At 40.4% G+C, this 19,630-nt stretch overlaps 2 protein-coding genes across 3 annotated transcripts; one reads left to right on the top strand and one right to left on the bottom strand.

Moving 5' to 3' along the window:
- Positions 1 to 2,183: 2,183 nt before the first annotated feature.
- On the bottom strand, positions 2,184 to 9,038 carry hmgn3 (high mobility group nucleosomal binding domain 3). 2 transcript variants are annotated; one of them, XM_028396605.1, is made up of 6 exons: positions 8,873 to 9,038; positions 7,281 to 7,331; positions 7,010 to 7,039; positions 5,363 to 5,413; positions 4,996 to 5,094; positions 2,184 to 3,013 (listed from the first exon to the last, which is right to left on the bottom strand). In XM_028396605.1, the coding sequence occupies exons 1-6, from the start codon at positions 8,885 to 8,887 to the stop codon at positions 2,972 to 2,974; spliced, it is 288 nt and encodes a 95-aa protein (XP_028252406.1). In that variant the 5' UTR covers positions 8,888 to 9,038; the 3' UTR covers positions 2,184 to 2,971. The 2 variants fall into 2 exon arrangements, with proteins under 2 accessions (XP_028252406.1, XP_028252407.1); XM_028396606.1 differs by lacking the exon at positions 7,010 to 7,039.
- Positions 9,039 to 12,477: 3,439 nt separating this feature from the next.
- enpp5 (ectonucleotide pyrophosphatase/phosphodiesterase 5) lies at positions 12,478 to 19,038 on the top strand. The gene is made up of 4 exons (XM_028398095.1): positions 12,478 to 12,707; positions 13,588 to 14,490; positions 14,583 to 14,759; positions 16,404 to 19,038. The coding sequence occupies exons 2-4, from the start codon at positions 13,611 to 13,613 to the stop codon at positions 16,820 to 16,822; spliced, it is 1,476 nt and encodes a 491-aa protein (XP_028253896.1). The 5' UTR covers positions 12,478 to 12,707; positions 13,588 to 13,610; the 3' UTR covers positions 16,823 to 19,038.
- Positions 19,039 to 19,630: the final 592 nt, after the last annotated feature.

Raw genomic sequence — 19,630 nt, 5'->3', positions numbered from 1 at the left:
AAGCCCTAATTCATTTTTAACTTTATAATAAAGGAATACCACTTAGCAACATGAACATTACATGTTTGTGCATTATGTTTTAAAATGTGTAATTATTACCAACCAGCCTCTGAAATGTTTCTGTTGCATTTACACCTACAGAGAACCGAAAAGTGTCAGTCAAACGCTGCTTTATCACATTTTCTGTTTTGCTTTTAACCTCGGCAAGCAGCTGCACACATTGTATAATTATAGGGGCATTACATATAATGTAGCCTAATTGATCTCTGAAATCATAAACATGTACAGAAACCACCTGCAGTTCTCAGAGACTAGTTTGGAATCTGTGAAGATTAGTTAATTTGTAAAAATTAAGATAGAATAGGTGGTTTTAATAAAGCTGTATCAGGTTTTTTTCCTGACAAGGCAAGGCCTCCCTGAAAAAAATGCAATCACACTTGAGACATCAGTCAATGTTTACTCACTATTTTGCTCATTTAAATACAATAAATCAGCTTAGTTGTAATTTCTTATAATCCAGGACCTATCAGATGTCATGCATAATGTTGCCATAACATATATAAACATGTGTTTACTTCTGCAAAAGGGACATTTATTCCTTACAAATTTTGGCACCTGTCAAAACAACTAACTCAGTTACCAGATGATTAGAAAGTCAACAGAGGGTGTCGCCATCACCAGTGGCTACACATCACCTGTGTCAAAAGTATACTCATTACCCTAGGAGGAAACCACAAGACATATTTACCTTTTCCACATCCACTTGTGTTTACTGGTGTGTCATGTGTGCACATCATAAGGCTTTCATACTTAGACATATGTGGTAGAGTGCAGTGTTTTCCCATTGCAGGAGGACAAATACAGGGAAATCTACAGTGCCCAAAAAAAATAAAATAACTATAAAACTGTTTTATTACAAGTGCTGTTAAACCTCAGCTTTTCTTCCTCTTTGTGTGTGCTTGCTCAAAATACCTGTCTATACTTCCACAGTAAAGAAACTTAACACTTTAGTTAGATGATACCACATTACCTGTCTTCCTGAACAACTGAAAATGTGATTGTGCTGGCTGACACGACCACAAGGAGGCAATCTCACCATGTGCCACTCAGCTGAACACCACAGAGGAGTCAAATGTTACACGTGCTTTAAGGTGGAAATGGTGCTTCACCTTTTTTTGGGAGATTTCTGACTTAATGGAGTTGACAGTAGAGAGACGGAGGAGACATGTAGCAAACAGCCACAGGCTAGAATCAAATTAGTGCCACAGCAATTAAGGACTACAGCCCCAGTTTATGGGGCAGTCACTGCACTATAGGTTTGGGCATCTGGGCACCTCTGGTCCACAATGAGATCCCAAACTTGTTTTTTGTTCATAGCATCTTATAACTTTACTATCAGCTGAAGTTTTAGTATGTGGAATCTCTTCATGATCCTTGATCAAACACTCCCACCAAACTACATCCTGTAGTTTTGGCTTATTGTACTGCACTAACAGTCCCTTCCTCTGTGTAAAGCATCCAGATAACCCACAGTTCTTATTATCCTGATGTCAGTACATCATTGAGGATTACATGGACATGCACAGTGATTTTTATCAATACTGTAGTACAGTAATGGTCAAGCGATCCTAGGAGGGAATTACCTGCTTGGCTAAAGTTAGTCCTACTATTGCTATATCATGTAATGATTTGAGGCTCCTGGTCCTACACTCATCAGTATCTGAGGTATTCAGGCATCATCACTACACATTTCTACATGCTTAAAAGTGGAGCTTGCCATTGGTCTCTTAATATGAGTGGCAGCTCATCAAGCAATGAAAAGACTGTACGGTAACATGGGTCCCACCACTTTGGCAAATGCTGACCTTTCACTTCCTGACACAGCAATTGTATTTAACACAGCCACGTGCCCCTGGCGACCTCTCCCTCTCTCACACACACACACACACACACAAAGATGAACGCAGTGTTGGCTTTGTGCTGGTCAGAAACCTGAACATGGTGAAAAGCTACTCAGGCACAGTACACATACATTTTCTGCACTACAACACCTGCGTATGTGAGGATCTACACTTACAGTGTATTGCACTGGCTGCCTGATAAGAGGAGATATACATAGAGACAGTAGTATCTTTATTCACTAGTAAGAGACAGCAAACAAAAAAAACAGAAAAAAACTCCCACATGACATCAACTTTTCCTTTTATTTCAAAATAGTCTCCCAACAGGATGAAACTCAGAGAAGCCCAGAGGGTCCAAAGCCAATAGAGCCGTCTAGAACAGAAGCACCACTCATTATTGCTATGTCACTCTGCTGCAGGACAAGGCGTTCAGGAGGGGTGGAGGGGTTGGGAAACAAAGTGAACAAAGTCAAACACAGAGACCCACAAACATCCACTCCAGCACACACACATACAAAAAGAGCTATGTGGGACACAGTGGTGGTGATTCTACAAACTACACGTTTTTTTTTAAAGAGCTGCAGATGTTCCCCATGGCGACTGTGGAACTGGTTTCTTGTAGCTCTGCACCTATCCTTACCTTCACCATCAGGGGGACGGGAAACTAGAGCATCTCCTCATTACAGGCTGAGAACCAATAATGATGATAAGATTTTAAGAGAAGAATAACTACAAACAAAGGAAGAGCTGGTTTTAAAGATCATAACAGTCACTTGTATGGCCCCCTTCAGGCAAAACAAAGAACATCTGCAGCTGTCTGATAAAACAACAATTCATCAAGCCTTTCTGCCTCTAAGAGGCAAACCGTCTAGCCGTACAGAATGGAGGAGAACTGAGCAAAAAAAAAAATAAAAAGAGGCGAGGATATGAGGTGGGGCTGCTGGTTGTCCATCTCTACTATCACAAGTCTAAAAAAAAGTCAGCATGGTACAAAAATCGTCAGTAAAAAAAGATGCTTTGCTGCCATGGTGTCAAGAGAGGGGGCGAGCCCGGTGGATGCGCCTGTGTCTTTACGCCTTCTCCTCGTTCGCCTCCTCTGCTGCTTCAGTTACCTACAGGAAAGAAAAGGAGGCACACTTAGAGAGACAGAATCAGGTGGCAGCATCGTTTAAGGTAAATTCCAGCAGTGACTAGAATGAACCGGCTTAGAAATTCCAAACAGCAACATTCCCTTGACTTTGATTAGTCCACAAAGCCTCAGCAGGGGTCTGAGGGGGAGAGGCTTGCCTCCAGGCTGAGAGCAATCCATCTAGCAGGAAGGCTTTTTTTTTTAAGAAGACAGGAGAAATACTACAAAAAAGTGACAAAGCTGATGTAAGGATAAGGGTATTTTTCTGCTTTGGTTAAAAAAAAAAGGATCTCTCTAGTGATTTTTCTCCCATAAACCTCTGCAGGCATGGACCAGACTCTCTTTGCATCAAGCCAACTTACCTGTTTGGTTTAGCTTTATTCTAGAAGCAGTAGCAAACAAACGCAAGCTGCATCCTCTTATAGCAGAATAAACATATTCTAGCTGCATATGATTAGCACTCACTAACTTTTTGAGGTGAAAAATAACCCTACAGTGGCTCAGACTGTCTCACTTTAGATGAGCAGCAGTAATTTACAAAATTATGGTCAGAATTTTCCACAGTCACACTCGACAACCATGATTTGCATAAAGTGGCTTAGACCTCAGTTTTTGGGGGTTTTTTTTGCACGTAAGGAGCAGATGACATGAGGCCTCACATTTTAAAACACTACTAGAAAGCACTGCATGGCTGCTTACCTAGACAATGAATGAGAGGTGTGGAAATGATGTATGAAATCCTGTGGACAAGTATTATTATTAGAGGATCACATCAGCCATTAGATACAGTGTCCTGTCCAAAGACACTATGACATTTGGAGAGGCAGAACAATGGACTGAGCCAACAACCATGTGATACGTGCACAATAATCCATCTAAACCAATGCTACCTAGGAGGCTGATAACACTTATATCTGTTGGGTTTAACAATAAGAAGGTGATCAGTGAATTACAATGCTACAGCTGCGAGACTGTAAGGTTAGCCCAGCTCTAGCTTCATATGTATAAACATGAGAGTGCTATTGATTGTCTGTAGCCTCCATGCTACTGGTTCAATGTAGGTCCCCCCAACAACCTATAGCTGCAGGTTGATTTTTATGTGGAGTTCTAGCTGTTTCTAATCTAAACTCTCTCTGCAGTGATTTGATTGAACTGACAATTTGATCTAAGCTGTAGAAAACACTGCTGAGTCGGCTGTTCATGACTTTCAAGAGGTGAATTGTGACGAATCATAGCTGCTTAGCTTCAAGTTGTAATGATTATCACTTCATATTTTGGTGACTCAAGTCTTGTCACCAGAACTCTGTTCACACAGTTGGCTAAATTTTCCTTTCTCCTCTGAATATCTTTATGTCTGAAGTTAGAAAACCAATTCTGGCTGTTGTGATCTCACTGAGATGCACATCTCCTGGTTTGTGCTTCGTCTGTCTGAGCAGTGATGGACTGATGGACCTGTCTATGGACAGTCTAAGCCGTGGACCGTCTGAGCAGCATCAAACCTTCTTGCTAGGCTTAAATGTTGTTCATGGCTCACTTCACGGCACAAAGCAAGCAAGACATCTTCACTCACGAGTGACTGTTAACTAGAGCACTCCAATGCATAAGTAAATATATACTCTATTAATCTATACAATTGAGGGTTAATTATTTGTTAGTGTCCAAACACACACACACACCAAAGAATACCATACCCTTAACTCTGACTGTCTCACTCTGCCCTCTCACTGACATCAAGGAAGGAGCCATGCTTCTGATGGAAGACACACTGACAGATGGACGAGACACGTAGATCTGTGTGTGTGTGTGTGAATTAAATGTGGTGGGTTATGGAGTATAATATGAGTGTGATACGTGCATGGCCGTGTTTATGTTTATGCACACATTGACACAATAAAGGAAAAAAGATCATTATTTTCTGTCATGTTACAAACTGGATGTAGATTCCTCCGTTTGCTCTCCTTGTACCTCATTGGTCTTAGTCTCTCCGTTCTGGGCGGGTCCATCCTCCTTCTTGCCCTTGGCACCGCCTTTCTTTGCCTTGGCCCCCTTATCATCAGCGACCTTCTGCAATAAACAAATACATGGCATGTAAACACTAAGATGGTGGATATCATTGTAGGTGACAAAGAGCAGTTTATCTTTGATCAATTTAGTCATTTTCATGGACTTGGTGAGTGGTGGACTTTGACCATGTGCATAAACCAAATGCCTCAAACTATTGCAAATTCATGTGGATATAAATAAATGGTGGAGGTGTTTCTCTGTCTCTCTCTCTCTCTCTCTCTCTCTCTCTCTCTCTCTCTGTGTGTGTGTGTGTGTGTGTATACATTACCTTGACGATGGCCTTCTTGGGTTTGGCCTCAGGCTTGGATGGAGCAGGCCTCTGCAAATTACAGAAAAACCTGTCAGAACTGAGTGTTCTGTTATTTTTTAGCCCTTTTTCTGAGAAACAGTGTCTCTCTTCAGTTTCTCTTTCATGTCTTAACATTTCAGTGCTGCTTAAAAAATATTGCTTTTGCCATTAGAGCTGTTTAGCAAATTCTTTAAGATGGACTGGACTCTCTTCACTGTAAATATGAATAGTGTGGATGTAATTATACTGTATTTGGGCTCTCCAAACTAACAAACTAGTTTTAAATGTCTCCTAAAACTGATCTAACTTCGGTCTACTGTACAGTAACTATATCAGATGCAAGCAGGCTTTTTTGCTGAATAGTTGAATCTAGTTACTTGTGTGGTAGACTATGTTACCCTGCGGCCACACTGCTGTGATAAAATTAAATCATGTGATTCGCTCTCAAAATATCTTTTGTCTTCAGAAATCTCTGAGAGTGCACATGAAACCTAAAACTAGTGATAATGTATCTATATACTACTAGTAGCCAGGCTTATTTACAAATATAGAAAATTATATACATTATTTATATTTTATTAGAGAAGGGTAAACATAAGACAAAGTCCATATAGTGGTTTATGCACTGCATGGTATTAAGTGTTAAAAAAGGAGTCTATTTGCATTAACTAGATCAATAAAAAGCAATTAAAGACAAGGAAAATATCAAATTTGGAAACATGCAAAAGCTTCTAGCTTAGTTTAGCACAAGTACTGGAAACAGAGGAGAAACAGATGAAGCTGCCATTTGAAAGGCAACCACACTATGATGGTGTGCAAGAGCAACTGAAGTCTTGACAACTTGCAGGTTTAAGCAAATTAAACAAAATAGTTATAAATGTCTACTAGGCATTCTTACACATTTGGATAGAGTCTGGCTAACCTAGCAAAGCTAAGATAGTTGGTAATTTCATATCTAGAGATAAAAGTGATCTTTGCGTCAAACTCTGTGCAAGAAAGGGGTCATTCGGTTTTCTCAAAATGTCAAACTATTCCTTCACACATGCAAATGATCCAACACATGCAAAGACGCAGTACAGATGGGTTCAACATGCAAAGTACAGCACACACACACACAAACACATGGCCTGTATAGCAGAGCTGCATAATCACATCAGCCACTTTTACACAGAGATTGTCATATAAAGTTGCACTTAAGATCTCCTCTGTATTCCAATATTCTCTATTATTAGCATGTTAATGACACATGATAATGCCATGGTTACCATCCAATGTCATTTACAGTGATGGAAGCTCCATAGTTTAGTTAAATAACTTACGCATCCACTACTGCTCATTTTAATGATGCAGCTCTGCTTATCAACAAGGTGTTGCAACAGACCACACTGAAAATGGACAAACACAACAGAGAAATGACAGCTGAACGGAGTAAGACCCAATCCTCTGTGAACATGTTTATGGAATTTGTAAATCCTGATTGTGTTGATCAAATCCATAAACTGGGTGAGGACTTTACCCTGAGACTTGGTAATATGACACTCATAATCCCACAAGACAGAGGCGGGAGGAAGGGAAAGGAGAGGACAGTGACAGAGGTGAAGACAGCCAGGGAAGAGCGAAACTTACCGATGACAATCTCTGTGACCTTCTGGTGGGCTACCGGAGGCAAGGAATGATGAAGAGAGAGAGAGAGAGACAGTGATAGAGAGAGAGAGAGAGAGATCAGTTGTACCTTTGTAGGCTGATCTTCAGCTGATCAACTTGGTGACTGCAACAAATGTCCTAATGATAAACCTGTCATGTGCCTCACTCACACACACTTACTCTGCACAGTAAACACACACACACACAACACACAAATGCACACACAGCACTCAACCACACATGAAACACTTACCTCTTGTTTTGTGACTTTGGGGGCCTCCTTTCCCTCAGGACCCTCTGGGGACTACAGGGAAACAAAACAAAATGTTAATCATCGCTACCATTTACACCTTACAGCGTCAAAACAGGATTAAACTATTGTTTACAACACTTGACAAACAGCTCATCCTTTCTGTGATGGGTTACATAGAAGGTCAGGCAGAATGATGAAGACAAGTCACTATGTACGGTACCTACATAAACTAATGATGATACAGTTCAATGTTTTCTGATTAATTGATCATTATTCTGATTGAATTGATCAAAATAATAACTGGCACCGCTTCCTCTCTTGGGATTTAGTGTCTGATGGCAGTGAACTGAACATATGGGCTCTGTACAGGTAGTTATTACAATGATAGCTTAACTGAGAAATGATAAATAATTAATATTTAGTTGGATACATTGTCTAAATGTTGTGTGCAAAGTCTTGTGCCTATAAGAAAAGCATGCAAACAGAAAAAACAACAACGATTATAACAACAACAATAATAGTCATAATAATAACAGTAATAATAATGATTCCCTACAGTTTTTCTTCAGTTTATTAAGACCAAACGTAAAGATGCATGATGATGATGGTGATTTCCATTTTATGGAGGCATCTTGTTCACATCCAAACACAGAACTCCCCAAACAATAACACACTGTAAACATGGAATGATGTATGATCTAATAACGCCGGCGTCATGTAGCCTAGATGTTGTCCACGTAATGAACACGGAATATTCCGGCTGCAGGTAGGTAGGCAAGGACGGTGTCCAGGAGAGTCCACCCCCACCATGATAATAAAAAAAAAAAAGCTGCAGGTTGGCAAACGCATCATTTGCATGTGGGCGACCTCCGCCCCTAGAGGCCCCCCATTCTCTGTCCTCAAAGGCGAATGTGCGCAGACAATGGCAGTTTTCCATGTATGCACTAATACAATGCACTGGAGCACGTCGTGCGACGCTGTTTAGATAGTGACACGGGCTCTTTTAACACGGCAGCGATTGTTTCTAAACCTCTTTGTTTATTCCTTTTCTCTCCATCTGGATTTGGGGTTTGTTCTTTCGGCTCGGCGCCTGCCATTCACACCCCCCCCCCCCCCCCCCCCGGAGAAATTAACACAGGGAGGTGGTGTTTTTTTTTTTTTTTTTTTTTTTACCAATGCTACATTACGCATTCAGAATCGATCAGGCTTTATATATGCGTGAAAAGCGCCCTGAAGAATTATCATCAGGCACATCTAACACGGCGGATCCGTCTGACATTCACCAATGCGCACTGAGGACAGGGAAGTGGCAAATGAAACGGCCATAAGAACGGCCATTGACGTGGATACAGTGCCAAATTACAGTGTGAAAACACAAAAGGGCAGGATCATAAAATACACCTGCACGTTCACAACAGCGCGTTAAACACACCTGAGAGGCTGAGGGCGACAAAAGACGCTTTCTCAAACTTTGGCATCACCTCACCTGCCTCGACGTCGCCGCAGATAATCACCCACCGCTATTTTCCCCACAAATGCATGAGCTGGAAATACTACAGTGAAGTGCGCTGGATGGCAGCAACGACACTCACCTTTCTCTTCGGCATTTTACGCGTGAATTATTCTCCACCAAGCTCAGAAATATGAGGTCAAACCCGGCGGACCAAGGGAGGTGATTTTGAACTACCTCGAAATACAGGATCAATATCTAAGCACCTTCGATAATATGTTGATTTTATGCACTCCCCCAAAACTCTATACCTCCCACCGCCATTGGGCAGAGAGGTTAGCATCCTCTCCTGTGCTGAATGGCGATTGGCTCCTTATGTCAATATGTAAATAGGAGGATCTCGCAGATTGGCCGAAATTGATGACAGTCTAAACGCGATTGGCTCCGCGCTCTTTGTGCGCAGATCCCACCAGACGGCGATAGCTGAGAGGAAAAGTGGAGACGGGCCAATAAAAGCGGAGTATGCTCTCGGTGGATCTGGGTAATGTAGGACGAGAGAAAGAGATTGTTGTAAATAAAATACAAAAGGACCAGGAAAAAAAACGGGCACAATGGCACAATGTCGGCCATAGACAAGCTCCAGAAAAGCTGGCGGGCATTGTGTCTTGTAGGGTTTCCCCCTGCTATAAAGAACTAGAGCAATCACACACCACAAAGCAGGTAGCAGTCCCAGCAGGAACATCACACACAAGGTCACAGCATAGAGCAATTAGTGTATTTAAATCTACGTAGGTGATTTATCTTTGGACATTTAAAAATTTAAAATGATCCAGGTGTGTGCTCTTTTTATGAAAAAGGTGGAATAAATACTGATACAAGCTCACTGTGAAACGCCTGAGACTCTGTCTTCTTTTATGGACAAACGATGCAACCCCGATGAGGTTCACACTGAAAAGCACACAAGAAATTATCACTTGTCTTAAATTTGGTCTTCAGATTTGATATTGGCATATTTTGAGCAGGATGTGTGAGTCTGAACGAGACGTTTCCGTCCTTTTAGAAAGCTTCTGACCCCCAATTTCTTTTTTTCTTTTACTCAAAACAACCTCAAGTCCCTCAAGTAATCCTAAGTGCACTTCTGTGCCAGTGATGCCAACAAGTGTGATTCAGATGGTCACAACTCACCCTTCTGATAAGCCTACACACACACACACTCAGTGTTATGACCTACAGGGCAGAATTAACCCTAAAAAACTCAATATGAAAGCATTTGTGGGCACCACTGATGATCAATTACACTCCTTCAATCACACCGTATGACAAGGTGGCACCAATTAAAATGCTGCTTTCTGAAAGTAAATAGTTAAAATCAGGATGGATGGCAGCTGGTGAGTGACAGGTGTATGAGTGTTGATCATATTCCAGATGAGCTGTGTACATAAACACATGAGAACACATCTGTAAACACAGCCATGACTTCACCAGAAGCTAAATATTCAAACACTTGAAAAAAGGTCTTTAGGTAACATTTCACTATGCATTGTACTATGTACCACTGTGTATGTGACGAATAAAGTTGATTTAAGAAAGGTAAGGTCTGATTTAGGTTTCTAAAACCAGGGGAAATATATTTGCATGCACAACACACACACACTCCAAACATCCAATCATAACAAGAATGCTACAATGTTAAAAAAAGACAATCATTATTTGATCAAATAATTGTTTCCCACTCTAATTAATATTTAGCATTTTCTTTCTGCATGCCAAATCCATTTTACACTGACTAAATAAACCTCCAATATCTGCAAAAATATTATAATATCATTAATTTTTAATAATGCCCACACACAGTTTGATAATTTTTTAAACAATGAACATCCAGAACTCTTTCTCCAAAGCTTTCAACATGTTCTGCTATATATAAAAACATATATCAATTTTAAAACTAAAATGACTATAAAAAACACATATGGTACAGAAATGAACAAAAGCCAGCATTACAATACACAGAGAAACATAGAGATAACACGCTCACAATGGACACAGCGTTTCTGCTCAAACAAACAAACCCCTTCATTTCTACCATTTCACCAGAACAACAACATTTAACCCAGAACACACAGGAGCAGGTAGCTTGATGGATGCTCTACTGTTCCCACGTAGATTCACACTGTCAGCTAAACACAATGAGAATGACAAAGGCCTACATACATGAAAGGCGACACGTAAATACACATAAGAAATAATGTGTGTGTTTTTTTTTTGGTTGAATAATTAAAGTGGAAAAAAAATACATAAGTCTAACTTTTCTTTTGTATTCTATTGTCCTCATTTTTAATATTTATTGTATACATCCATCCACTGTGTTTTGTTCTTGTTGACATAGGCACAGATCAGTAAACATCTGTAACTTTGGTTCACACAATATATAAGAGTTTAACCATCATTGTGTATCAAACATCTGGAACTGTTTTTCTTTATACTTTTGTGTCCTCACATGTCAACAGCTGGAGATGCATGCTTCTGTCGAATTTGTTTGCCACTCAAAGGCAATGTTTTTATAAACTAAGCTAAATCCTAATTTCAGCCTGCTAAAAGCCTCAAGTGATGCCCACATGATGATTGATATTACATGCATATTATATTTGACCTCTTTATTTTAGCATGTGGCAGTGTACGTGCAGTGTATTATCACTGAACATTTACAGCTAAACCGCCCATAAGAAAACGTGTGTGTGTGTGTGTGTGTGCACACCAGGGATAGGTCAACACATACCACACTAAGTGCAACTGCTGCTAACTGGCTTTCATCAGATTTTATTTGGTTATTTGGTCATAAACCAAACTGATCTGGTTACAATTAAGATCTGATTATGACAAGAGAAAAAGACGACAATCTACACATAACTGCTGGAACTTCCAATATAAACAATTCACCCAAAACATTGTAGGCTGGATCAAAGTGTTGCACTTAACAGTGTCACATTGTTAGTGTAGGAATAATTACAATGAACACTTCAATCGTGTTTGATTTGAACACATGGCTATGAAATGTATTTTTATGATAGTCTTGCACCAAGCACTTATTATTATTACTCTTATTTTGACTGTGTTTTATGTGTATTTTGTTGTTGTTTATCACAAAAAGGCAGATGTTCAATCAGTGACGAGCAGATTCATGGGCATGTTTGAGCTGTAAATGGATCTAGCCGTCTCTATCGAGGTGAAGTGGCCTGTTAGTGGGTCTCACTATCACCATGCACTGTCCTTATTGAGATGTTCTTTAAATCCTATAGAACATAGTCAAAGTGAGGCTTACATAGGCTGGTAGACAGGACTCTGCTGACACCTTGTGGACGGTTTTTGTCATGATTGTTGTAGGTCCATTGCATTGTTTAAACATTGTCATTAGGTGGGAACATGTGTGAAGGATATAGAGCAGCAGTGCATATTAATTTTAGGATTTTACGGCTACAATGTACACGAATTTTCAGCATTCTCAGCACATTTATAAATTCATAAATTTACACGTACTGTCTTATGTATATATTTGAACATTTCTCTTATTCTTAAATATGAATGATGTGTGTTGTGCACACTGATGACACCAAGTTTGTTGTGGTGTATTTATTTTATTTTATTGTATTTATTTATTTTTTAATAAGGATCTCCCACTCACGCCTCCTTCCCGTCCCACATTACGTCATTGGGACTCGTGCACTTTGTCTGTGGCAGGTAAGTACGAGGGCTGTGGATGCTCATGAGGAGAAGCATGCACCTGCAGCAAACACCGGACGCCCTTTTGTCTTGCTTATGATCTGCTTCGGTTTTGATGTCTGTAAATAAAACCAGCAGAAGCACAAGGGGCTGATAGGCGGGACTTCCTTCGAGCATAACTGTACAAAGTGCCCGGCTGTTTATCTGGAGGCGCAGCAGCGCAGAAGCACCGAGCCAGTGCAGGATCTGATAAGGAGGTAAGCTTGTTGACAGCGTTATGAAATTGAATGCGCGTTTTTGTGCAATGCTGCCGCTTATGCTGTTGTGTAGTTTTGCACATTTGGTGTCGCCGCTGTTTCACGGTTATTGTTGCATGCAGGAAGAACTGCGCGTTTTAGCCCTGTTAGCTGTTTTTTTATGCGCTGTTAGCACAAATATAGAAACACAGAGTATGTTTCCTCTGTAATGTGACTGTCTGCGTGTCTGTGGGAAGTCTCACTTCCATGTCTTTGCAGTTTAAAGTCCCCCTCGCAGATGCACCGCAGTCATTGTATCCTCAATCTGCCAAAATTTCCAATGACATCACTGCTTTCCTGATGTCTTCAGAGATGATGCGTCTTTGTGCCAAACTGCTGGATCGTCTCCTGACATCTGTCAAACTAATATCAAATAAGGCTGATCATTGTTTTCAAAGGATTTTTCCCTATAACTTTTAAGCTTTGTAATTATGGTTATTAATTTACTGTTTTATTAGTTTTCTGATGAATAATTAAGACTTTGACCAACATATTATTTTAGTTTATAACACAAAAGCAGCAAATGTGCGCAAAATTACTGATGCACAAAAACAAATCCATGTTTTCTTTGTTTTAATGAATTACCAGATCATTTTAATCAATTTGAAATTAATTTTATGTAAACAAACTATATGCTATACAAATACAGTAACTTTTTTATGTATTTATTAGAAAAAGGAAACAGGCAGATTAGAGTCTGTAATGCAGTCTGCAGCGACTGAGGGCCACCATTTATCATAGTTAATGGAAGACGATTGTCAGTTGTTGCTATGGATAGATGACGTACAGCATAAGTGGGGTCAGTAGCTCAGTCTTAGTCATTTTTGTGTGTGTGTTCTAGGTTGTGTTGTTACTCACCACACTATGCTGAGCTACATACTGCGAGGAGGCTTGAGTCTTCTAGTCTGCCTGTGGGCCCTGCTTCTGCCTCAGGTCTCCCTCCATCGTTTGAGCCACCACGGCCGCAGTGACCACAGCGTGAGGGACCGGCCCAAGCTGCTGCTTGTGTCCTTTGATGGCTTTCGCTGGGACTACATTGACCGTGTTCCAATGCCGAACTTCCGCACCATCATGGACGAAGGGGTGAAGGTGGAGTATGTGGAGAATGCTTACATCACCAAAACCTTCCCTAACCACTACAGCTTAGTGACGGGGCTCTACGCCGAGACACATGGCATTGTAGCCAATGAGATGTACGACCCCGTTCTGAACCAGTCCTTCTCCATGGAGACAGACAGCATTTATGATTCGCAGTGGTGGGAAGAGGCTGTGCCTCTTTGGGTGACTGTCCAGAAATCCGGAGGGCGGAGCGGAGCTGCAATGTGGCCGGGGTCTGACGTAAAGATCCACGGTATGTTCCCCAATCAGTACCTCCAATACAACGCCTCAGTCTCCTTTGAATCCAGAGTGGGACGGATTATAGAGTGGTTGTCTGCACCTAAGGAGGAAGCGGTGGATTTTGGAGTTCTGTACTGGGAGGAGCCGGATGAGAGTGGGCACAACCTGGGACCTCAGAGTTCTCTCATGGATGTGGTTATCGCAGGGATTGATGAGAAGCTCGGCTTCCTCCTGAATGAGCTGAAGAAGGCCGGGCTGTATGAGAAGGTGAACCTCATAGTGACTAGTGACCACGGTATGGCTCAGCTTTCCACTGACAAAATCATAGAACTAGATGAGTATGTGAGCAGAGATCTGTACACCTGGGTGGATAAGAGTCCAGTGGTGGGAATTCTACCCAAAGAAGGTACAGCAACAATACTGTGGGAAATGCTGCCGTTCAATGCAGACATCTATACAGATATTTTATACTTCTTATTCTTCTTGTCTGTCTTGCAGGAAAGCTTGATGAGGTGTACAGCTTGCTGGCAGATGCAAACCCGAACATGGTTGCGTACAAGAAGGAGGACATTCCTGAGCACCTCCATTACCAGCACAACGTCAGGATCATGCCCATCCTTCTAGAGTCCAAGGAGGGCTGGACCATCATGCAGAACAGGACTGGACCCTTCATGTGTACGTTTTCAAACCGCATAACAGAACGGATGCTGACAGTCTAAATTTGTGGCTGTGCGCATCAGACAGGTTTTGTCAGCTGGTTTAAACAGCAGCTATTGTTTGTTCTATTATTAGCTCCACAGGAGATTTATTTCAGTCACTGAACCAGAAGTAGCTCATGTAATATCAGCAGTAATTAACAAAGAAAGACAGATTCTCTTTCCCTTAAGAAGAGCAAATATGTTTATGTGTGCAGTCTTTTTTGTATAATCAAGCACCTTCTCTTCAGGACTACATGAGGCAGCTGTGGAAAAGAACAGGTGACATCAAAATCAAATTTTATAGTTTCCCTGTGGTCTGCAGTACAGTTATTTTAAAAATTGCTTGGATAGGTTTGGATTTTTTTGAATGTCAGATAACACCACACTAAGACACACTAACAGCTGTAGACATTCAGGCCTATCCAAACACAGCTGATCACTTACACTCTTCCCCCTTGCCTATAAATTCCTCATGATATCCCTAGTGTAACGGTCACAAGATAGAAAAGACAGAAGAGTCATAATGTCATGGCGGTACCTTCTAGATCTCAATGCTTTGACTACACTGACATGCAGATGGTCACAGATGTGAGTTACAGTGAGCTTTCAAATTGAGATTGTGTTTTTATATCTTTTAACAGCTACAATTTAGGCCATAAGCAATTACACTGGTAGCCTAATTTATAAAATGTAGATGAAATGTAGACACTAAGACCCATTTCTGTGTAAGAGTGCTACGCTTGCCTCGGATGACAATATAAATAGGGGACTGACATAGTTTTACCTTTGCAGAGAGGAATTCCAAGACTCATACGTAGTTATTGAATATAAGTGGAAGCATAGTATTACAGCTCAGGGTAGACAAAGGGTAACAATGTGAAATCAACTGTACATCAGCTAATTTTGAGTTATTGTGCTATATAAATATGAATTCTTAAAAAACAATTACTGCCGTACACACTTGAGATATATGTGTTGCATTATGTGCAACATAATGTCTTAGAAACATGTCTTATATCCACTTTTACGAGGCAGAATTGCTCTTCTGCTGACTGTGATGGAGGACTGCTGCATTTCTTTTGTCAGCCTCTCCACCGTGCTGTGTGTGTATACCCATGCATTAAGTGTTGGTCAAAGTTCCCTTAAGGGTATCTTTAAGGCAAAAGATTCATTTAAGATCCTGAACCTGATTGGTTGCTTGTTAAAGCTACTGATGCAGCTGTCACAGGCAGCACAGATAAACTGTATTGATTTTACTCACAGCACACTGAGAGAATCACATCAGTTCTTTAGAAATGTATTAGCGCTGATACATTTTGGGAGCAGCACTTTCAAGCTTTCATCTAAGGTCTTTTTGCTTGCGTCTTTTGATTTAATTTTCCAATTTGTTGTTGGTGCTTTGCTGTGATTGATTTAGCCTTATCCAGTCAGCTGAAGCGGGTAGTGATGTGAGTAAATCATTGGAGGTGGAGCAGCAGTGCCACACTGCATAAATCTGCAAACAAAAAGAGCTGTCTGAGATTCATGAGTTTATAAATTTGCGGATCTATATGTGAATGCATGAATAATTACCATCAAACTAATGCACCTCCTTATTAAAATGTATGTATTGTGTTTTCAGTGGGAAACCATGGATATGACAACACCTTACGCAGCATGCAGCCAGTGTTTGTAGCCCGGGGTCCAGCCTTCCGCCAGAATTATGTCAAAACCTCCATGCGCTCTGTCGACCTTTACCCACTCATGTGCCACATCCTGTCCATCCGCCCTCTACCGAACAACGGCTCCCTCCTAAATGTTCAGGACCTCCTGATTCTTGAACCAACTACGCCCGCACCCATCACACCCCACCCACCCATTACTCCCAAGGCAAACGGATACTCCTACGCGCCTGTTGTAGGTTCGTTCCTCGGTGTGGTGATGGTGCTGGGCTTCCTGGTCGTCTACGTCATACTTGTGACTCTCAAACAGCGCCCCGTGCTAAAACACAGAAGCTGGGAGATGTCACAGCCCTTACTGCAAGAAGATTTACACCTGTAGCCGAAGAAGCGGAATGGATGGCAGATATCAAAAAAAGAGGGAGGTATTGATCCCCAAGGTACTTTGCTCTGTGCAGAAGCATCCCCTGAACACTTCTCTTGCACCACTAAATCCAATTATGCTGCTCTTTTGATTGGTTAGAGATTGAGAAAATCTAACCCTCCTAATCATGTAGCGGTGCATCATGCTCCAATGTAAGGGAAATGTACAGGGCTTGCTTCTGGTGCAGGTTTAATGGGTTTTTAGTGGCTTTGCTTTAATTGTGAATTTTGCCCACTCTCATCTCAGCATTTTCATTGTCACTTGATAAGAAAAGATTCAAGAGTTGTGTGAACTTATGGTGGCCTAAAATATGATTCAATGTATCTGTATGCTCGGAGCTAACCAAAAGTGTTTGTAGTTGTTCTCACAGTCTCACTTAAAGTTGGTAAAAAGCTGGTTATCGTAGAGACGAGAAGGAAGCAATAATTGTTGAAATGTGGATAACAGACAATCTCGCCTTGATGGCGTTCTTAGTGTTGCACTCATTTGAACATGGGAAAACAGACATAAAGAAGTATGAGGTTTATACCATGCTTTTTCACAAATATGTGCGATTGAAAGAACAGCTGTTAATCGGTACTTCCTTTGTAGCATCCTGAATCACTGTGGTGGCCTAATTCAAGCTTTCTGCATCGACGTTCTAATACAGATGTGAATGCTGATGCTGTGGTTACATTGGTACTACAACACGAGACACATCAGTCAGCTGTGTAGCTTGTTGCACTGTTTCTGGTCATTTTGACTTAACGTCTATATATTCTCCAAAACCCATCAGTGTCATGGAAGCAACAGGGGTAGCCCTGCCTCAGGATAGGCCCTTAGCCTTTAGCCCAGCTAAGCATGCCTGTTTAACCTATAATAGGAGGTACATGGTGCTCAGAACACCTCAGCTCTCAGTGTGAAGGAACAGAGGTCAACCTTCTCCTGCCTTGAACTTGAATGGCAAGCACAAAACAACAGAGAAACACAGACAACAGCTGTGTATTACAGACACCTCAAACACCACACTTCAGTGTCTTCCACAGCATGTGCAAAGCAGAGAGACAAACAACCCGGTCTTCTTTCTTGGTTGTATTTGTGTGTGTGTGTCTATTAATGTGACCATGTGCATTTTAAACTTTACGATGACATATTGTAGCAGTATAGAGGAGTGGCCAAGAAAAAATTGCTTGCAGACGCATCGACACAGAAAGCCTGAATCAGCCATTAGACATCAGTCAGTTTGCACTATTTGACATGATTTACAAAAACGATTTGTATGTTGTAAGTAAAGAAGTGTTAGATTTCTTCCACCACTTGTTTTACTTGTATTTTTGTTTTATTAAGCACTGAATAAGATGATAAGCTACTAATGCTGTGATTAATCCAAATTAGTTTCAGGAGTTGTAGCTGTGGTTACTTTTGAATGTTACATGGAAGCAGATGTTCCACTCAATGTGCCAGGCTACTGCTCATATGTGTAGAGGTCATTTTCGTGAGCTGATCACATCACAACCATGCTCTTTAGTAGTCTGTTACCATTTGCCTTTTACACAGAGAGCATCTCTTTAATGTGTGATGTTGTTAGCGTGTCAAGTCTGTTTTTTTCTGTATATACAACTGTGTACTGCCCTCTCCTTCATGTGTTGACTGTCATAACCATGGCCATGTGTTGGTGATGTGTAAAGTGCAATTGCTATTGGTCAGTATTTTGTCTAGGGATTTTAAAGGGTTTTGTTGCTTGGTTGAGAAGACTACTTTGGCATGACATGCAAGAACTGTTCCCCTAATTTGCACTAAAGGAGCGAAATGAAACAGAACGACAGGGGCAGGAGTTTGATCCTTTTTAGGTCATGTATAATTTGCACTAGTTTGCAGTTGCTTTGAAATAACAAACGAGGAAAATCATAGAAATAGAAGACATAGAATCTAAATCTGCTATTTAAAGAAATATTTTTTCACCTTTTAAAGAGAAAAATTAGGTTCAAATTTTCTCCTATTTGCTTTGTGATGCAATGAATAATACTTGTGCCCAACGATGACAGACATCACTGTGATATATAGTTTTTACAAAATTTAAATTCATAAATTGAAAGCATTTATATGGAAATTTTCTGAGAATTGTATTATTTTATGAAAGAAAAGTGCTGTCTGATAATTTTTTCCCCCTGGCTTGTTGACAGAGAAATGAAATATACCCATACTATATTTAAAAATGAATTATTTGAAATTGTTAAAAAAGAGTAAATATTACCTGAAGTTTGTCTGTTTAGTATTATTAACTTGAATTTGAAATATTTAATGATTTAATAATGAACTATCTTTGCCATGATGATGGAATTATAGAGTCTTCTGAAAATAAAGGGACTAATGTAAAAAAGTGCATTTATTTGTTTGTGAATTCAGAAATTTATGATATTCATTTACTTCTTAGGTGACCTAAAGGGACAGTTCACCCCAAAATCTAATATTTAGATTCTTCTTGTGGCATACACAAAATGCATCCATTTAGATTATTTGGCTGTGACATGCTGAATTTTGGAGATGTCAGACATGTCATACAGTTATTAAATTGTATTTATTTACTTGCAAGAAAGCTAAAATCTCCAAAACACTGTAATTTGCATCAAAATAGTTCAGGTAACTACATAATACAAAGGATAAAGCTGATTTTTTGATTTTGGGGACACTGCCCTTTTAAGGGCTTTGTCTAAAAGTTCAAGTTGTCTGTTCATAGGGTTCAAACAAGTTCAAAAACAGTTTTAACTAGAAAAGGGCAATTCCTGA

Source organism: Parambassis ranga, chromosome 24 (genome assembly GCF_900634625.1).
Source record: "Parambassis ranga chromosome 24, fParRan2.1, whole genome shotgun sequence".
NCBI classification, from domain to species: Eukaryota; Metazoa; Chordata; class Actinopteri; family Ambassidae; genus Parambassis; species Parambassis ranga.
Note: the sequence above shows the minus strand (reverse complement) of the source record. Positions and strands in the feature narration are given on the sequence as shown.